Genomic DNA, 19,468 nt, shown 5'->3' with positions numbered 1-19,468 from the left:
CTATTCCATTTCAGAATAGTCAACATCTTATAGGAACATGTACCTAAAGGACTAAATAAATAACTAGAGAACTAAGCATAGCTACCTATAAAAATTGAAAAAAGAACAAAAACAGGGACTCTTAAGGGTTTAAAATATGCATGATATATATTGTGGACAAAATGCTAAAATAAATAGAGATACATATTTGATTCAAGTGATTATGCAAGTCAGTCAGTTCAGTTGCTCAGTCATGTTTGACTCTTTGCGACCCATCGACTGCAGCACACCAGGCCTCCCTGTCCATCACCAACTCCTGGAGCTTGCTCAAACTCATGTGCATCAAGTCGGTGATGTCATCCAACCATCTCATCCTCTGTCATCCCCTTCTCCCACCTTCAATCTTTCCCAGCATCAGGGTCTTTTCCAGTGAGTCAGTTTTTCGCATCAGGTGGCCAAAGATTATGCAAGAGATAGTGATATATGAATGATTAAATGGCTTGATAACATTTTTATTATCTTAATGGGAAGCTGAGGAACAAAAAAGAAATGGAAAGTGTGTCTGTAATAACCCAGAACAAATGTTATAGTTGATATCAACATGAAGGGAAGTGAGTGGGGAGAAGACCAAGGAATTGATCAAGAGTGTGGTGGAGTACTCATTTTGTTAGTAGAAAGATATCCTTCTTGGTAAGTTGAAGAAATAGTTAGGAGCACATGAAGAAGAAAGTGTGACGTAAGTTAAAAACAAGCATTATAAGAACAAATTTGTGTAGCTTTAAACCATCATAAGAAAACACTTGGGGAAAAAAGTATGGAATTAGGAAAGTAAAAGGCTTCCCTGGTGGTCCAATGGCTAAGAGTTTGAGCTTCTACTACGGGGGGCATGGGTTCGATTCCTGTTTAGAGAAGTTCCACATGCAGTGCAGTGTGGCCAAAATAAATAAATAAATAGAAGGAATATTAAATGGAAAATATGAACCTAAATAGGCTTTAGTGGTAAAGAATCTGCCTGAGCCTGGTGGCTCAGTGTTAAAGAATCTGCCTGCCAACGAAGGACATGCGAATTTGATCTTTGGGTCTGGAAGATCCTCTAGAGAAGGAAATAGCAACCCATTCTAGTATTCTTGCCTGGGAAATCCCATGGATAGACAAGCCTGGCAGGCTACATCCCATGGGGTTGCAAAAGAGTTAAGACATGATGAGTGACTAAACAACAACAGTGAACCTGAGTAGTATTGAATACAGATTCCTAAAATAGCACCAAGGTAACTTGTTGATAAGACAAAGCGAAAGTGAAAGTTGCTCAGTCGTGTCTGACTCTTTGCGACCCCATGAACTATACAGTCCATGGAATTCTCTAGGCCAGAATACTGGAGTGGGTAACCTTTCCCTTCTCCAAGGGATCTTCCCAACTCAGGGATTGAACCCAGGTCTCCTGCATTGGCAATGGCACCCCACTCCAGTACTCTTGCCTGGAAAATCCCATGGACGGAGGAGCCTGATAGGCTGCAGTCCATGGGTGTTGGGAAGAGTCGGACACGACTGAGCGACTTGACTTTCACTTTTCACTTTCATGCCTTGGAGAAAGAAATGGCAACCTGCTCCAGTGTTCTTGCCTGGAGAATCCCAGGGACGGGGGAGCCTGGTGGGCTGCCGTCTATGGGGTTACACAGAGTCGGACACAACTGACGCGACTTAGCAGCAGCAGCAGCAGCAACCATCATTTGATACTTTCTGTTAAAGAGTTGATGGATCTTTGAAGAAGTTCCTGGAATGAACAGTAAACTTATTTTGCAGCTTCTGTCTTTCTGAGTATGTTTCCTGTAAGAATAAACTCATTGATGAAGACAGTGTAATAATGCTGCTGCTGCTGCTGCTAAGTCGCTTCAGTCGTGGCCAACTCTGTGAGACCCCATAGACAGAAGCCCACCAGGCTCCTCCGTCCCTGGGATTCTCCAGGCAAGAACACTGGAGTGGGTTGCCATTTCCTTCTCCAACGCATGAAAGTGAAAAGTGAAAGTGAAGTTGCTCAGTTGTGTCCGACTCTCAGCGACCCCATGGACTGCAGCCTACCAGGCTCCTCCATCCATGGGATTTTCCAGGCAAGAGTACTGGAGTGGGGTGCCACTGTGTAATAATAAACTTATGTTAATATAGGCAGTAAGCTGTGTGGGAAGTTTTCATTCTCAGAAGGTAGAAATAATAATTTCATTCCTAGGGGTCGGGAGAACCCAGTTGCTCCCTGTTATTTGTTCTTTTACTGTGCTACCAGATTTGTCTTACTAGTATCTTATTCAAGGTTTTTGCAGTTATATTCATTAGTAAGATGGGCCTGTTCTGTTTTCTTGTGTGTCCAGTATCTGGTTTTGGTAACAGGCTAGCTTTGTTGAATTAATTCCTCCCTCCCTGAAACATTTTCTTTAAGATCAAGATGATCTCTTTTTGAAGATAGGCAGATCTTAGTACTTTGATTTTCTCTACTCACAATTTATGACTTCCTTTTTTTAAAATATGTTCTATCTGCTTTGTGATTGTTAAGGATTATTATACTTTATATTCCCACTACAGTTATATAGCCTTGTTATACTTTTATTATTATTTTAAGTATATTTTTTTGCCCTTTCTATGAATTTGTTCCAAAAGAGCATGGTTCATGGTTGTCTTATGACTTAGCTTACCATCTTGAACTACCCTCCCCATTTCTTAAATTAATCTTCGTTTTTTTTTTGTTTTTTTTTTTTATCTGTCTCTGTTAAGTAGAGAGAGCTCATTTTCTGAACCAGGAAGAAAATTAAGGAGAATTACAGTTTTAGTTTTCCTTTATCTTCTTGTTAGTTATCAATGTGTCTCTTTAGAAAAACGTTTTAAACAATGTATATTGTCTATTCTAATGGAAAAGTAGATGATGTTGGATATTTTTTTAATCCCTATATTCCTACTTTGGTTTACTTTCTATGTATATGAAAAATGAAAATAAGTCTTGGGCAGCCCTGGCGGTGGGAGCCGAGGCGCTGGAGCAAGATGGCAGCGCAAGTGCTGCGCGCCGGCAGAGCGGTCTCAGCCAGCGGAGCGGCCTCAGCCAGCGGCTTCCTGCGGCGGGCCAGCCCCGGCAGCTTCCTGCCCGGGCTCCGAGTGCAGAAAAAGGAAAACTCGCTCCTTACACCCCAAGCCCAGTCACATAGCTCAGATGTCCTCACTGTTCGCATTTCACTCTGTGTGTGTATTTATGGCACTGTTGTGGGCCTCCTTTCGCCCCGGCACTCATCTGAGATACCAACATGTCAGTGCGTTGAAATTGACATCTTCCAATAACAGACCTCGAGAGGACAGCTGGTTAAAATCCTTGTTTGTCCGGAAAGTTGACCCAAGGAAAGATGCTCACTCTAACCTCCTAGCCAAAAAGGAAACCAGCAGTCTGTACAAATTACAGTTTCACAATGTTAAACTGGAATGCCTAGAAGCATACAACAGAATTTGTCAAGAGGTGTTGCCAAAGATTCATGAAGATAAACATTACCCTTGTACTTTGATGGGGACTTGGAACACGTGGTATGGGGAGCAGGATCAAGCTGTTAACCTTTGGAGGTATGAAGGAGGCTATCCAGCCCTCATGGAGGTGATGAATAAAAAAAAATCAGAGAAAATCAGAGAAAATCAGGAATTACCCAGAGAAAATTACCCAGAGAAAATCAGGAATTTTCGGAATTCCTTAAGGCAAGAAGCAGCATGCTTCTCTTGAGAAAGAATCAGCTGCTGTTGGAGTTCAGTTTCTGGAATGAACCCATCCCACGGTCAGGACAGAACATATATGAACTCAGATCCTACCAGCTCCGACCAGGAACTATGATTGAATGGGACCAATTACTGGGCTAGTGCCATTCACTTCAGACAGGACGGTAATGAAGCAGTTGGAGGGTTCTTCTCCCAGATTGGGCAGCTCTGTATGGTGTACCATCTTTGGGCTTACGAGGATCTTCAGACCAGGGAAGATATACGGAATGCAGCATGGCATAAACATGGCTGGGAAGAACTAGTATATTATACAGTCCCACTTATTCAGGAAATGGAATCCAGAATCATGATCCCACAGAAAACCTCGCCCCTCCAGTGAAGCGATGGAATGGAGATGTGCCTATAGAAGTTTATGTGACAAGTGCTTGTCATCAATCAACTTGAACTGTGTTACAAGTGAGAGAGAAACACTGAAGTGTAAACTGCTGTATATAGCTTGTAAGAGACCTCTTTTCTTTAAAATTTACATAATCACAAGACAGGAAACTATTAGTTTGGCTGATTGTAACACTGCGCTGTAGTCCTCTGAAATATCCCTAGGTTTGTCGAATGTACCGTATAATATTAACACCAAGCCACCTCTCCCCACTCCCCCAGGAAAAGAGAGCCCAATTGAAAATTGGAGTCATCTCCAAGTAAGAATCTAACCATGGGAAAAAAAGTTAGCCATTTCTTTATAAAGAGCAAATCTGTTTTATAATTACAGATTTTTTAGACAAATTTCTTGTATCATGAAGAAATATAAATTTCATCATGTTTCTGTAGCATTTTTTTCTGAGTTTCAGACTAGGAACAAATTATAAGTGTACTCAATACTTGGAAATGTTTTACTTCACTCTCATTTTTAATGTCAGCATAGTAAACTGTGTCATTACTGAGGGGGAAGTGGTTGATCAGTAATTCAGTCTCCACTTTGTGTATTGTGATGTCTTTATATGCAAGGAAAAGATGTCTTGAACCTGTGTATCATATGTGATTTTGAAATGGACACCTTGAATAGCACTAATTTTTATTTGTAATATTTTTCTACAACAAAACGAGTAGCACTAGGAAAAGAGGTTTTATTTTGTATACAGTCATCTGTGACCTGCATTTTAGTAAGCTCACAGCAGATTCTTCCAAGATCATGAGTGGGGGGAAGGGGGGGTGTACATGTTGAGATTTACATTGGCATAAAGCTGCATACTTTGTCTAGCTCTGATTTCATTTTTTAATAGTGCCAATTTTGTGACTGTAATCATGTGAAAGTCCTGTTGAAATGAAAAATTATGTCTGATCCTCAGATCAAAGAATTTATGTTAAAGTGTGAATAAATCTTATATCAAATGTCAAGCTTTTACATGTGAATGGTTTTCTCCAAGAACATATAAAAGTTAATAAAAATCCTCTTAATTTTCACATAAAAAAAAAAGAAAAGTCTTGTATGAAGAGTATCTTTGTAATGACACTTTTCTCTCCAAATATAGGAAGTTCACAAATGGGTGCTACTATAGTAGATGCTTTGGATACCCTTTATATCATGGGACTTCATGATGAATTCCGAGATGGGCAAAAATGGATTGAAAACAACCTTGATTTCAGTGTGGTGAGTATACAGTCATAATTTATTCAGTTGACTATAAAGAAAAACACGGTCTCTAACAATAGTTTTGAGTATTATACTGAGTTTAAGGAAATCCCAAGTCTCCTTCTTTTACAGTTGTCAATTGTTTAGTTTTTGCATAAAATAGACACCTTTTCTCACCATTTTCCTTTTACTTTTCTTACTCTTATCATTTAAGGTGACGTTGAGTGTGTTAAAGCAAGAGTTAGGGGAAAAAAGCACATTGAACTGGAAATATAAGAAAATCATAAATTAATGTTAAAATAAATATTTTATTGCTTTTTAAAGATACAATGATTTGGCACCGTTTTTTTTAACACCTTTTAAATATTTTAGTTTTTAAATTGAAGTATAGTTGAACCGTGTTGTGAATATGGCACAGTTTTGATGAGACTTCATAGGCATGTGCTCATCATCCCAGAATTTTGGCATAGTTGTTAAGTGGTACTGCTTAGGTTTGAAGCCCAGCACAGCTACATTCTAGTACTCCTTGGGAAATCTACTTGTAAGAAAGTGCTACTTTCTAAACCTGTCATAAAATTGCTATCCTGTTGCAGTATTGTGAGGATTATTTGAGATAATCTGGTACATAGTCAGTGTTCAGTAAATGATAGCAGTTATTTTCATTGCTACCCATCTTCACCTAAAAGATGTGTGGGCTATTTCATCATATTCATTATTATCTTTCATGATATTTCCACTTGCTGTTCCTTCTGACTGTAGTGAGAAACCACTCCTTTATGTGTTTTTCTCTTTGGCAGACTCTGTATCATTCAAATTATGGTTTAAATCCATAATTATTTCTTTCCTGATGCCTTTCCTGATGCTAATTAGACAAAAACCGATTACTTTCTTTTGTATTATTTTAGCATTTTGAACATATATCACACCAGTTTTTATTATCAGGTTTAGGTTTGGCTGTGCATAACAGAATATCTAGTATGAAATAGCTTAAACAAGAGAGATAATTTATTTCTGTTTCCTGGAAATCAAGTGCAGAGATACGCTGTTTAGGGCTGATTTGGGTAGCTCCTCAATGATCGAGGATCCTTTGTCTTACTGCTCTGTCAACTGCAGTATAAAGCTTCATCTTCATAGATGATTCCTCAGGGTAAGGTGGATAAATGCTCAGTGGCAGAAAGGAGGAAGGAAGGGATAGAGAAAAGATATGTGACTGTTCAGAAGTTGGTTACCCCATTTTTGATTGTGTATTAGTGAATGAATCTTACTCATGTGGCCACATCTTATTGTAAAGGGGGTTGAGAAATATAGTCCATCCACCCCTCTCCACACCACCCCCACTCCCCACCCCGTATAGTTACATAGCCCTTAGAGATTATGCTTTTTGTATCTTATTTAAGAAATCCTTACTTCATGGTCATGAAGATATATTCCAATGTTTAATTCTAAACTTCTGCATTTGAGTCTTTAGTCCTTATATAATTGAATTTGTAGGTAGAAGATGATAGGCAATTATCAGTTGATCAACAAATGGTTGATTCTATTTATTAATATTTCCCTGCTATTTATACATGCCACATTAGTCATGTATTAGTTATAGTCTGTTCTTTTCTACTGGCTCTTCTCTTTATCCCTACATCAATATTTTAGCAGTCTAAATATTTACTGAACTCTTAGCTACAGTATTTTTATGAGACAACTTGGTATCTATATTTGAATATTGGTATTATTTATTCTACTAGGAAATTATCTTAGCAGTTCTCAGTTCTTTGTTCTTTTAAGCTCTGGAAAACCCTGTTGAAATTTTGATGAGGATTGCATTCAGTTTATAGATTAATTTGGAGAGAATTGGCATTTGTGAATCTCAGATACTCCTGTTTGTTAACATGTCAGTTTTATTATGCCTGATAACTTGTTGGTATATTATTGTGTCAGTTGGCTCAATCAAGAACAAAAACTGTACAGTTTTTTAAATGAGAGGATTTATTGTTTAGAATTGTTAACCAAGTAATGGGGCACTGAAAAGACAAAGTGTAGAACGTTATTGTTATTACAAGAGATGGTATTAATAACTGCAATAAATAGCTGCCGTGCCTGGAACTCTGAGAACAGTCAGAAGAGGTTGAGATCATTAAAATTTAGTAGCTTGGGGCTCTGTTTTTGATAATTTAGGACTTCTTAAAAGGATCCTCTTGGAGCTAGGGCTCAGACATCTGAGGACGGGGTACCTAGCTAGAGCTTGGTATCTCAAAAGGGCATAAAGAGGCCGATTTGGGGAATGTGTCTGTGACAGGGGAACTGTAACCTGGAAGCAAATGCCAGGGTGAAGAATCATGGCTGGTTTGACACTGTCAGAAAACAGAATTAAACTAGAAGGAATAAGTTCCTTTTCCTTCCTTCATCCTTGTATTATCTTTATAGCACTTCCTGTCTTTAGCAGGTCCTCTTAGGGAGCCCACTGGCAAATGAGAAATGCATTTGAAGAGTTCTAGTTTCTGTATACCAAAGTAGAATGTTAAAGGATGGATTTGAAGCTGAGGAAAAAACAGCTTAATAATCAGCAGTTATTTTTCATTCTTTTACTTTTAGCCTTTCTGTGTCATTTGTTTTAGCTGTGTATTTTACATATGATGTGTACTTAGATTTTGTTATTTTTACCCAGTCTTGGACTCTCTTAACTGTTAAATTCGAAATATTTACACTTAGTATGGTAACATATTTTTTGAGTTGGATCTTCCATCATTATTTTGCTACCTATATTATTATTGTGCTTCTCATTTGCCTTTACTTTCTCTCTTTCTTATTTTGGATTAAATTACTTCATGTCTGATTTTTCCTCTATTAGTTTTTAGTTTGTATCTCTTTTTACCTCTACTAGTTTGATTATATACTTTCCATTTCTGTTTATCTTGGGGTTACTCTTGAAATTTTAATAGGTGTACTTACCAAAGTTTAAAATTAATCAATTTCTCTTTCTTCTGAAAAATATAAAGATCTTAGAATGTTTTAATTTAGCTCATCTCCCTCTTGTCTTATGTGTAATTGTTGTCTAGTTGGTCCCAGCTTGCATTTGAAGTAATGAATAGAAAAATTAGGTAATGAATAGAAAAATTAAGTAATGAATAGAAAAATAAACATATTTATTGAGTTTTTATTGAGTGCTTTCTCTGTGACAGACACTGTTCTGGATCTATGGATACAGGAATGAACAAAACAGAGTTTTATCTCTAGTTTATACTAGTTTATATTCTAGTTATGGGAGAAAAATAGTAAATGTGTATTCAAGTTATATATAACATATCAGGTAGTGATAAGTTCTTACTCTTAAAGAAGAGTAAATAGGATTGGTGAGTAAATAGGAGTAAGCAGTGGTGAGAAGTTGCTGTTTTTATATCTGGTGACTATTGAAGGTAATAACGTTTCTGAGAAGACACCCAAGGGAAGCCATGTGGATATGAGAGAGCCAAGCTTTCTCCTAATAGAGATTATAGCTGAGTATGAAGTTAGAGGTTGATGATTATTTTCTCTTAACCTTTTAAAGATACAGTCTCATTGTCTTTCTAATATGCTGTTGAAAAGTATACTGTCAGTTAACCTCCTTGTTAATATTTTCTTTCTTTGCTTTGTTTTTCTATATTTTCTTTACTATTCTGTATTTAGATTGTTCCATAAAGGACTCATAATATTCTTTAGTCTGAGGACTTTTGTTTTCAGCACTTTAGGAAGATTCTGTCTTTACTCCTGTAAATAATGTTTCTTCCTCATCCTCTCTGTTCTGTTCTCTAGACTTTCTCTTCTGTCTCATGAGAGGAAAGGTTTAAATTTTACAAATAAAGAATTATACCATATTAAGATGATGATAAGTGTTAATTGGAGAAATAGTACAGAATAAAGAATATTAGTGATGAGGGATTACTTCAGTATTTTATATTGTGTGGTCAGAAAAACTTTCTAAGTGAAATTTGCTCATAGAGATGTGCAAGTAGTATAAAGACTGACACAGAGGTGAATTTGACAATTCTCAAATGGCAGGTAGACCCATTTGGTGTAATCATAAAGTGAGTCAGAGGGATATTTGTTAGGAGATAATGTCAGAGAGGTTGTGGGGAATCTGATTATGTTGGTTCTAATAAGTCCTTTTACCCTCAGTGTAACCAGAAATTGTTGTAAAAGTTTGCACAGGGTGGTAATCTATGCTGATTTAAGATTGAAAAGCTACATTATGCTTTAGCTATACGGTACTGAACAAATAGAGTGCTGGGAAGGATGAAATCAGGGAAACTGGTTAGAAGGTATTACTGTTCTAGTGAGTGATAGAGGCCCTCTCTCCCTCTTTCGCTTCCTCTCTATATTTAGTGAATGTCTACTATATATCCTGCAGTATGCTTTATATTGGGAATATATGAAGTAATATAAATGCTTTGCTTTTGAGGATGGGATAACAGTTTATGTTATTAAAATAATTATATTGTGAAAGTTCTATTTTAGAGAATTATGCTTGTGTTAGCAAACGATGTCTTCTGCTTGTGAATATTGGAAAGACTTCAGGGTAATATATATTTCTTTTTAATTTTTATTTAAAAGTTAATTAGAAAATATTATTTTTCTATTAGTCAATTTTGTATATTCTGTGGATTCTTTGGTCATGTTCTTTGCTACTTCTTCACTTTTCTTTCCATGCATTAGAATCTTTCTCAGAAATATCTTTATCCATATCTAAATACAAACCTGTAGACTCTATGTGATAAGTTATGCTATATTTGTGGCAGATATCCTTCCGTTTGTTTCTTGCGTTTTAATTTTGTTCATGATTTTTTTTTTTTTTTTTTTATAAATTTATTTATTTTACTTGGGGGCTAATTACTTTACAATATTGTAATAGTTTTTGCCATACATTGACAAGAATCAGCCATGGGTTTACCATGATTTTTTTTTATAGGTAATTTTCATTATGGGGAAATTCAAGTCTTTCTATCATTATTTATTATACGTGCCATTGATTATATGCTTATAAAGTACCTGCTTTCTCAAGGGAGTATAGATATATTGTCACATTTTTTCCTACATTCTTTTGTGCTTCTGAGTTTACTTCTAAATTATTTTGATTTCATTTTGATAAATATGTATATATCATATATATGAGACTCAAATTAATTTCTCATCTAGGAGTCAGTTTTTCAACATTATTAATTGAAAAATCTATCATATTGTCATTACTTTTTGGTACCTCCTTTAACATTGATTAAGTTATACATACTAGAAAAGTATTTAAAATTCATGAGAAGAGATAGAAGTAAAAATGGACATACAGTTTACTGAATATATATTATAGTGTAGTGAGTATAGTATAGAACCAGAAAGGGACCAGTAGATAGAGCACTATTTCAAAATTTAAGAAATGGAGGCTTTCATGAGGGAGAATAGTCAACAGCATCAAATATCTTGCTAATTTCATAATCATATGGCATATGAAAATGGCCCGTTTTTTATGGCAACTAGAAAGCTGTGCTGAAAGCAGTAGAGGAGTTTCAGCAGCATTAACAAATGGGAGGTGAGGTTTCAGTTGCATGAGAAATGAAGATGCAGAAAGTGGGAAAAAAAATTCTCCCCGGTGTGTTTGTGAGAAACATATGAAGTATTGAAGATATTTTGAAACCTTTACAGCTTTGTGTATATGTGAGCATTTTCAATATGTTTTCACAGAATTCAGAAGTGTCTGTGTTTGAAGTCAACATTCGATTTATTGGAGGCTTGCTTGCAGCATATTACCTTTCAGGAGAGGAGGTGAGCAAAATCAAGTAATAAATTGTTTGGGGGAAAAGGTTGTGAATGAAATTTAGTAAAATGAAAGATTTCCCTAGCAGCGTGTCAACTTTTTAAATTGTCTAATATTGAACTAATCTACAGGTTTGCTGAAATAACTACATCTGCAGATTAGAGCTCTGTTCCTTGGGGATAATGATTTTTTCATTTTGAGAGTATCAGTAAGACAAATTTATCACAGAGCTTAACATTATGTACACTGTGTCTCCTCTGTAGGAGTAATCCTCTAGAATTTGCTGTTGCAGTTAAATACATGGTTGAAACAAAAGGAGAAAATGAATTAATAAGATTAGAATTAAGGAATGAATCAGTAAGAATGAATGTGGATCCTCCTAAGTCCAAAAATTTTTGTTAAAAGTGCCTGTTTGGAAACTGAATGCAATTTATTGCTGTAAATTGAAAAAATAAAACAGCAACAACTCTAAATTCTCCTTTTTGGAAGTCTTGGACTGAAATTCGGTTGCTTTGAAATAGAGACCATTATTTATGTTTTTAAGTACTCCTCGTTAAAGGTGTACTTACTTGTTAAGGATGTTTCAAGTACTCCTTGTTAAAGGTGATTTTTGGAAATGATGATTCTGTACTTTGAGAAAGTCTGACCCAGCTTTTAGAGTTTAGAGTTTCTCAAAGTACAGAACCATCATTTCCAAAAATCACCTTTAACAAGGAGTACTTGAAACATGCTTAACAAGTACACCTCACTTTTATCAATAAAATCACAGTAAGTTATTAGATAGGATTTTTTTTTTGTCAGACTTATTGAAATATCACTTACACAGTAAAACTCACCCACTTTAGTGTATACTTATATGAATTTTGACAGTGCATACAATCTAGTAAGCACAAGTAAGATATAGAGGAATTTATCATCCCGTAAAATTCCCTTTTATCATTACCACCAGCCTCTGGCAACAATTGATAGGTTTTCCATTCCTACAGGGGGAAATACTGGCTTCTTTCTGTAGTACAATGCATTTGAGATTTATTCATGTAATTAGTAGCTTTTTTTTTTTTTTACTACTGTATTGCATTGTGTGACTCTAAGGTAGTTTATCTATTCACCAGTGGATTTGTTTTTAGTTTTGGAGGTTATGAATAAAGCCGCTATAAATATTTGCATTAGGTTTCTGTGGGATCATAAATTTTTATGTCTCTTAGGTAAATATCTAGAAGTGGGATTGCTGGATCAAATGGTTAGTAAACTTTGGAAGAACTCACCAGACTCTCTTTCCAACAGTTGTCTTCTATCATGACTAGTACTTGCTATTGCGAGTTTCTTTATTATTTTTAGCTATAGGTGTGTAGTATTATCTCATTGTGGTCTTATTTTCCTTCTCTCTAATGACAAGTCATGTTGAGCACTTTTTCATGTGCTTGTCATTCATATATCTTTTTTAATTGTTCAGTCTTTGGCCATTAAATTGTGTTTGTTTTCTTATTTTTGAATGTTGAGAGTTTTTTTTGTATATTCTGTATATTCTGACTTAGGACTTTATAACCTGTGTGTTTTCAAGTATTTTCTCTCTGTGGCTTTTCTGTGACTTAACAGTATCTTTTGAAGAACTGAAGCTGTCACATCTTGAATTAGTCCAGTTTATCACTTTTATCTTTTATGGTTCATGTATTTGATATTTTAAGAAATGTTGGCCTAATCCAAGGTCACAAAAATTTTCTCTGATTTTCTTCTAAATGTATTATAGTTTTACTTTATTATACTTTTGAATCTATAGTCCATTTTGAGTTAAATTTTACATGCTGTGAGGTAGAGATTGAGATTCATCTCTTTCCATATAGATATCCAAAAATTCTAGCACCATTGCTAGAATTTGAAAATCCAACCATTGTTGAAAAGACTAGTCTTTCTCTATTTAATTGATTTTGCACCTTTTTTGAAATTAATTGACCAAGTGTGGGTGTACTTCTAGACTCTGTTCTATTGATCTGTATGTCTGTCCTTTTGCCATTACCATTCTGTGTTCATAATTATGGATTTATGGAATTGAAATCATGGTCTTTATGGTCTCATAATTAGGTTGTATGAATCCTACAATTTTGTTCCTTTTCAGAATTATTTTGGCTATTGTAGTTTTATTTTCTATATAAACTTTAGAATCAATTTCCTGATTGCCACAAAATAATCTTACTGGAATTTTGATTGGAATTATATTGAGTCTGTCAGTAAGTTTAAGGAAAATTGGTATCTTCCAATGCATGAACATAACATATCTCTACATTTATTTAGTTCTTTAATTTTGTTTGTTGGTGTTCCTAGATTTTACAGATCTTATATATATTTTGATAGGTTTATATTTCATGTTTCTTGATCCTGTTAAAAGTGGTGCTGCATTTTTAAATTTTAATTGCTGATTGTACAGTGTCAGTATATATAAATACGATTGATTTAAAACAGCTTTTAATAACAGCTTAAGTTTGCAGCAGGCTCAAGACATTTTTTTTTCTTCTCTGGATAACTTTTCTGATGCTATCTTTTTTTTAAAAAGTGCTAAAATGTACATAATAGAATAGCATTCACATTGTTGTGCGCTGTGCAGTTGATCTTTACATTGACCTTGTGGCCTGAGATTGTCCTATATATTCTAGTCACTTTTAAATGGATTTTAATAGGTTCTTTGGGGCTTCCCTGGTGGCTCAGCAGTAAAGAATCTGATTGCCAATGCAGGAGACATGGGTTTGCTTCCTGGGTAAGTGGCAACCCACTCCAGTATTCTTGCCTGGGAAATCCCGTGGACAGAGGAGCCTAGTGGGCTACACACAGTCCATGGGGTCGCAAAGAGTTGGACACAACTTAGTGATCTTTTCCTTCCTTCCTCTCAATAGATTCTTTGGGAATTTCTTTTTAAAGAATCATGTCATCAGGGAACAGAGGTGTTTTATTTCTCTACATAGAGAACTGTTTTATTTGTATAGTTCTTTTATTTTTTCTTTTTCTTGCCTAGAACCTACACTACATTCAAAGTTAAATGGGAGTGATGAGAGTGTATTCTTTGTCTGGTTCCTGATACGAGGGGAAGAACATTTAGTTTTTCACCATTAAGCATAATGGGTTTTTTGGTAGATGCCCTTCATCATCTTGAAGAGATTCCATGCCATTCCTTTCTGCTGAGATTTTAAAACTCATGAATAGGTATTGAATGTTGTCAAATGTTTTTATGGCATTTAATTAGATGAGTATATGATATTTCTTCTTTATTTGTTGATAATATGAATTATACTAGTTGTTTTTTGAAATCACCTTGCATTTTGTGGAAGAAATCCCACTTGGTTATGCTGTATTATCCTCTTTAAATATTGCTGGAATTGATTTGATAATGCATTGTTGAGAATTTTTTGTATGTATGTTCATATGAGATATTGATCAATAGGTTAAATATCTTTTTGTATATGTATGTGTTTGGTATAAGAGTAATGCTGACCGTGTAAAATGAGTTTGGAAGTATTTCTTTCCACTGGAGAAGTTTGTGTATTGTTGTTTAGTCTCTCAGTTGTATCTGACTCTTTGTGATCCCATAGACTGTAGCCCACCAGGCTCCTTTGTCCAGGGGATTTCCCAGAGGATTTCCCAGGCATGAATACTAGAGGGGGTTTCCATTTCCTGCTCCAGTGTTTAGTAGAACTTCCCAGTGAAACCAGGTGAGGTTGGAGTTTTTTGTTTTTTTCCCACTAAGTTTTACAATGTATGTATTCAGTTTCTTCGGTAAATATAGTACTATTCAGGTTTTTTCTTCTTAGGTGGCTTTTGTAAGTTTGTGTGGCTTTTGTTGTTTATTTCAGGGAATGTGTTTCCTCTAAATTGTGGACATAATGTTGTTTGTAATACTTTGTTATTATTTTTCATATCTGTAGGGTCTTTAGTAATGTTCCCTGTTTCATTTTCTCTTTGGTTGTCAGTCTGGCTACAAAGTGTATTAATATTATTTCAGGCTTCCCTGGTGGCTCAGGTGGTAAAGAATCTGCCTGCAATGCAGGAGACCAGGGTTCAATCCCTGGGTTGGGAAGATCCCCTGGAGAAGGGAATGGCAACCCACTCCAGTATTCTTGCCTGGAGAATCCCATGGACAGAGGGGCCTGGTGGGCTACAGTCTATGGGGTTTTCATCTTCTCTTTGGCTGTCACTCTGGCTATAAGTGTATTAATATTATTATTTCAGAGAATTAGTTTTTGTTTCATTGATTTTTCTCTACTTTTGTGTATTCAGTTTTATTAATTTTGCTTTTATCTTTACTTCTGCTTTCTTTGGGGTTAAGTTGCACCTTTTCCCCTATTTTCTCCTTCCCAGTTTCTTATGGTTGAAGCTTGTTAGATCATTACTATGACACCTTTTCTTATTTTATTTGTTTTTATCTTTTTACTGAAGTAGTATTCACTTACCATATTCTGTTAGTTTCAGATGTACACATAGTAATACATATTTTTACAGCATATACTTCATCAAAGTTATTTTAATATATTGACTATATTCCCTGTGCTGTACATTACATCCTTGTAACTTAATTTTTTCCTAGTAGTCTATAAGCATTAATAATCAAAGATTTGCTTCTCAGCAATGCTTTAGTTGCATCCTGTGAATTTTGATATGTTTTTGTTTTCCTTTTATTCAAAATATTTTCTCATTTCTCTTCCTTTTTATTGCTGAGTTGTTTAGAAGTATGTTGTTAAGTTTCCAAGTATTTGAGAATTTTCCACATATCTTTGTTACTGATTTCTAGTTTGTTTAATGGACAATGAATAGAGAAAAAATTTGTTGCGTTTGTTAAAGCTTGTTTTCATGAGCCAGAATATGGTCTATCAAAAAAATGTGTGCTTGAAAAGATGTTTATTCTGCTGTGGTTGGGTTAAAATTTCAGTTAGGTCAAACTGGATAATTATGTTGCTCAGAACTTCTATAAATTTACTAATTTTCTGTTTACTTGTTCTGTCAAATACTAAGTTGAGGAATCTTGAAGTCTCTGACTAAAATTATGGATTTGTTTGTTTCTCATTATCAGTTTTTACTATATGTATTTTGGAGATCTGTTCTTAAGTGTGTACGTATTTAGGATTGTTACGTCTCCTTGGTGAATCTGGTTTTTTATTGTTTTACAGTTTTTCTCTTTATCCCTGTTCATATTCTCTCTTATCTTTAGTTTGTCTGATTCTGTTATAGTTATTCTTACTTTCAGGTAATGTCACATGGTGTATCTTTTAACCTATGTGATCTACTTTTGAGCATGTTGGAGGTATTTTGCATCATTATTTTATCTTGATTTTTGAAATTATTATTTCTAATATTTCATTTGACCTTTACAGTTTTCATTTCTGTGCTAAAATTCCTCATTGTCTTTATGCATGTTTTCTACCTTATCTACTAGGTCTTTTAACATAGTAATTATAGTCATTTAAAATTCTTTATGATTATTTCAACCTCATTGAGCCTGGATTGTCAGTTGCTTTGTCTCTAGAAAGTGGATTGACTTTTCTTGCTTTCTTTACTGTTTAATAATATTTTGTTTAATGCAAAATACCATGTATGGATGGGACAGCAAAGACTGAGTTTAATAATATTTGTGCTGGAATAGCATGTCTGTGTTGCTAGTGTTAGGAGCTGGGTAAGTTTAGTCTGAGTTGAAACAGGTTTGGGACTTTTATTGCTAAGATTACCTGCAGTGTACCACTGGCTTCAAATTCCTCTCACACTACCTTGTAATTACAGTGAGCCTGTTTTGCAGGCAAGTTTTTCTTCATGCCCTTGCTCTGCCCTCTGCTTCAGGTGTTCTCGCATGCCTGTGCCTCAGAGAGGGTCTGCCTCCGCAGCCTGTCCCTCTCCCAGCCATGAACCACTGTTACTTGCTACTCCATTCTTCTTAGTCTTTACCAGGTTAAACATTATATGATATCATTGAGATAGAGCATGTTTTTCTTATTTCATACTTGACTGACTGTGTAGAGGAAATACTAAATTTTTTGTGTGTAGTTGACTAATTTTTATACCAAAAGGTATATGATTCAAAATTAATTATGAACGACTTATGTAAAAGAAACCTCGACCTCTGTTTCATTAGGCTTTTTATCTGATGGTTGAACCAAAATGTTGAAATTTCGGTTGCTGTTGTCACAGGAAAACACTAAAATGCTGAAAAAGTATGCAGTGTTACCAGTATTTCCATTTTTGCTGTTTTAATACCTCAGACTTCAGGAAGAAACATTGTGAAGTAGAGGGAAGCACGAGTACTTTGGAGCTATAGGTTTGAGTCTCTACTCTGCCTCCCTTTCATAATGGTTATTTGTCAAGCTGTTTACCTCCTGTGATTTAAGTTTTGTTATCTATAGAAGAATGAAAGAGTTCACCTGAGAGTTGTTGTGGGGATTAAATTATTCAAAAGTGCCTAACAATATTATCTGATACTACTTTATTTTTCCTCCTCCTTGGATTTTTTCCTGTATGGTAAATATACTGTTTGGGAAATCCTTTTACTTAATTGGTCTTCCCTGGTGGCTCAGAGGTTAAAGCGTCTGCCTCCAATGCGGGAGACCTGGGTTCGATCCCTGGGTCGGGAAGATCCCCTGGAGAAGCAAATGGCAAACCATTCCAGTATTCTTGCCTGGAGAATCCCATGGACGGAGGAGCCTGGTAGGCTACAGTCCACGGGATCGCAAAGAGTCGGACACGACTGAGCGACTTCCCTTCCCTTTACTTAATTGAAAATAGATTGTTGTTGTTTAGTCACTAAGTCTTGTCCAGCTTAGTGAGAAAATTCTTTTACTTAATTGAAAACAGATTGTTAGCGTTTAGTCACTACGTCGTGTCTGATTCTCTGTAACCCCATGGGCTGCAGTCTACCAGACTTCTCTGTCCGTGGAATTTCCCATGCAAGAATACAAGAGTAGATTGCCATTTCGTTCTCCAGAGAATATTGCTGACCCAGGGAGAAATCAAACCTGTGTTTCCTGTATCGCAGGCAGATTCTTTACTGCGAGCTACCAGAGAAGCTCCTTGAAAACAGATGAAAGTGAAAGTGAAGTGGCTCAGTTGTGTCCGACTCTTTGCGACCCCATGGACTTAGCCTACCAGGCTCCTCTGTCCATGGGATTTTCCAGGCAAGAGTACTGAAGTGGGTTGCCATTTCCTTCTCCAGAGGATCTTCCCAACTCAGAGATTGAACCCTGGTCTCCCACATTGTAGGCAGACTCTTTACTGTCTGAGCCACCAGGGAAGTCTGATATCTGAAAACAGGTATCATAAGTTAATTTCTTTGGATAGAGTTTACTGTCCATAAAAGTAAGAACATGCTTTACTTTTCTTTCTCATAAAATCAAATTTTACTGACCATTTTACTTTTCTACTTCATCATTTTACATTGAAAGCTCTGATCCATGTCTATTCCAGGAAACAAACAATAAATTCTTGAGATCTGTTAATAATAAACAAAACACTGAATATAAGATTATTCTAATACTGGATAAATAATAAATCCCTATATCTCACATAATACAGAAAATTAACTATAATTTATAACATGCCAAAGTACCTTTATTATATTTAGGAAGAGTGTAACTAGAATAAAGAACATTTTGCATACATTCTATTAATATGTTCTTGTATGGTGAACTACATGAGTGTTATATGCTATCCTAACAAAGTGGTCCTCTGTCCTATGATTTAATTAATATTATAAATGTGAAGCTTTATCGTTTTATTTTCTCAGAATAAGACTATCTATTTTAAATATTCACAAGTTAAAAAATCTTGATGATTTATTATGTTTACTTGATGCTAGCCTCAAATATATGACATTTCTTGAAGAGTATTGTCTCTTCTCATTTTTTAATGGTTATCAAAGTGGCATCCTTTCCTGAGTAAGATAATAATGTAATTTATGTGGATAGCAATATCTGAAATCTGTCAGATAAAATAGAGAAATGGTTATGTAGAGTTTAATACATGTTTCACAGAATATAAAAACAAAATAGCATCAACAGCCAAATTTTTCTTTACTAAAACACGAATGTGTACTTTGTTGTCTGCAGGTAAGGTCATTTCTGAAAAAGTTCAGGGATATTTTCTAAGGCAAATAGAGGTCCCTTTTTTTGCCCTAAAGTTCTAAATAAAAAAAGAGAAACATCAGAGTGTTAATTTTCTTGGTTTAAATGTTAGCCATCCTTGTCCTTACTGCACTAATTTTCATTTTATTTTTGCTTTAGAAGTTACTGCAATTTCCATTCAAAATTTGACCTCTGCATTTTCTCTACATGTGTTGGTAGTTGGACAAAACATTCCACCAAGCTTTGGTATCCCACTTTAAATATACT

At 35.3% G+C, this 19,468-nt stretch overlaps 1 protein-coding gene and 1 pseudogene across 3 annotated transcripts in view; both read left to right on the top strand.

Annotated features, from left to right (window-relative positions):
* Positions 1 to 19,468, top strand: part of MAN1A2 (mannosidase alpha class 1A member 2) — a 144,943-nt gene that overhangs the window by 55,548 nt on the left and 69,927 nt on the right. For both annotated transcript variants that reach the window (XM_081492966.1, XM_081492967.1), the window contains exons 4-5: positions 5,241 to 5,359; positions 11,042 to 11,122. In XM_081492966.1, the coding sequence (XP_081349092.1) occupies positions 5,241 to 5,359; positions 11,042 to 11,122 (200 nt within the window). The remainder of the gene's footprint in view (positions 1 to 5,240; positions 5,360 to 11,041; positions 11,123 to 19,468) is intronic.
* Positions 3,004 to 4,279, top strand: LOC145507120 (protein NipSnap homolog 2-like; annotated as a pseudogene). Its single transcript, XR_014054600.1, has 3 exons — positions 3,004 to 3,107; positions 3,268 to 3,615; positions 3,666 to 4,279. The product of XR_014054600.1 is annotated as a protein NipSnap homolog 2-like (transcript).

The sequence above is a fragment of the Giraffa tippelskirchi genome, chromosome 5 (assembly GCF_054371585.1).
Source record: "Giraffa tippelskirchi isolate mGirTip1 chromosome 5, T2T-mGirTip1v1.2.pri, whole genome shotgun sequence".
Classification (NCBI taxonomy): domain Eukaryota; kingdom Metazoa; phylum Chordata; class Mammalia; order Artiodactyla; family Giraffidae; genus Giraffa; species Giraffa tippelskirchi.
The sequence above is the reverse complement of the archived record's forward strand: the minus strand, read 5'-3'. Positions and strand labels throughout refer to the sequence as shown.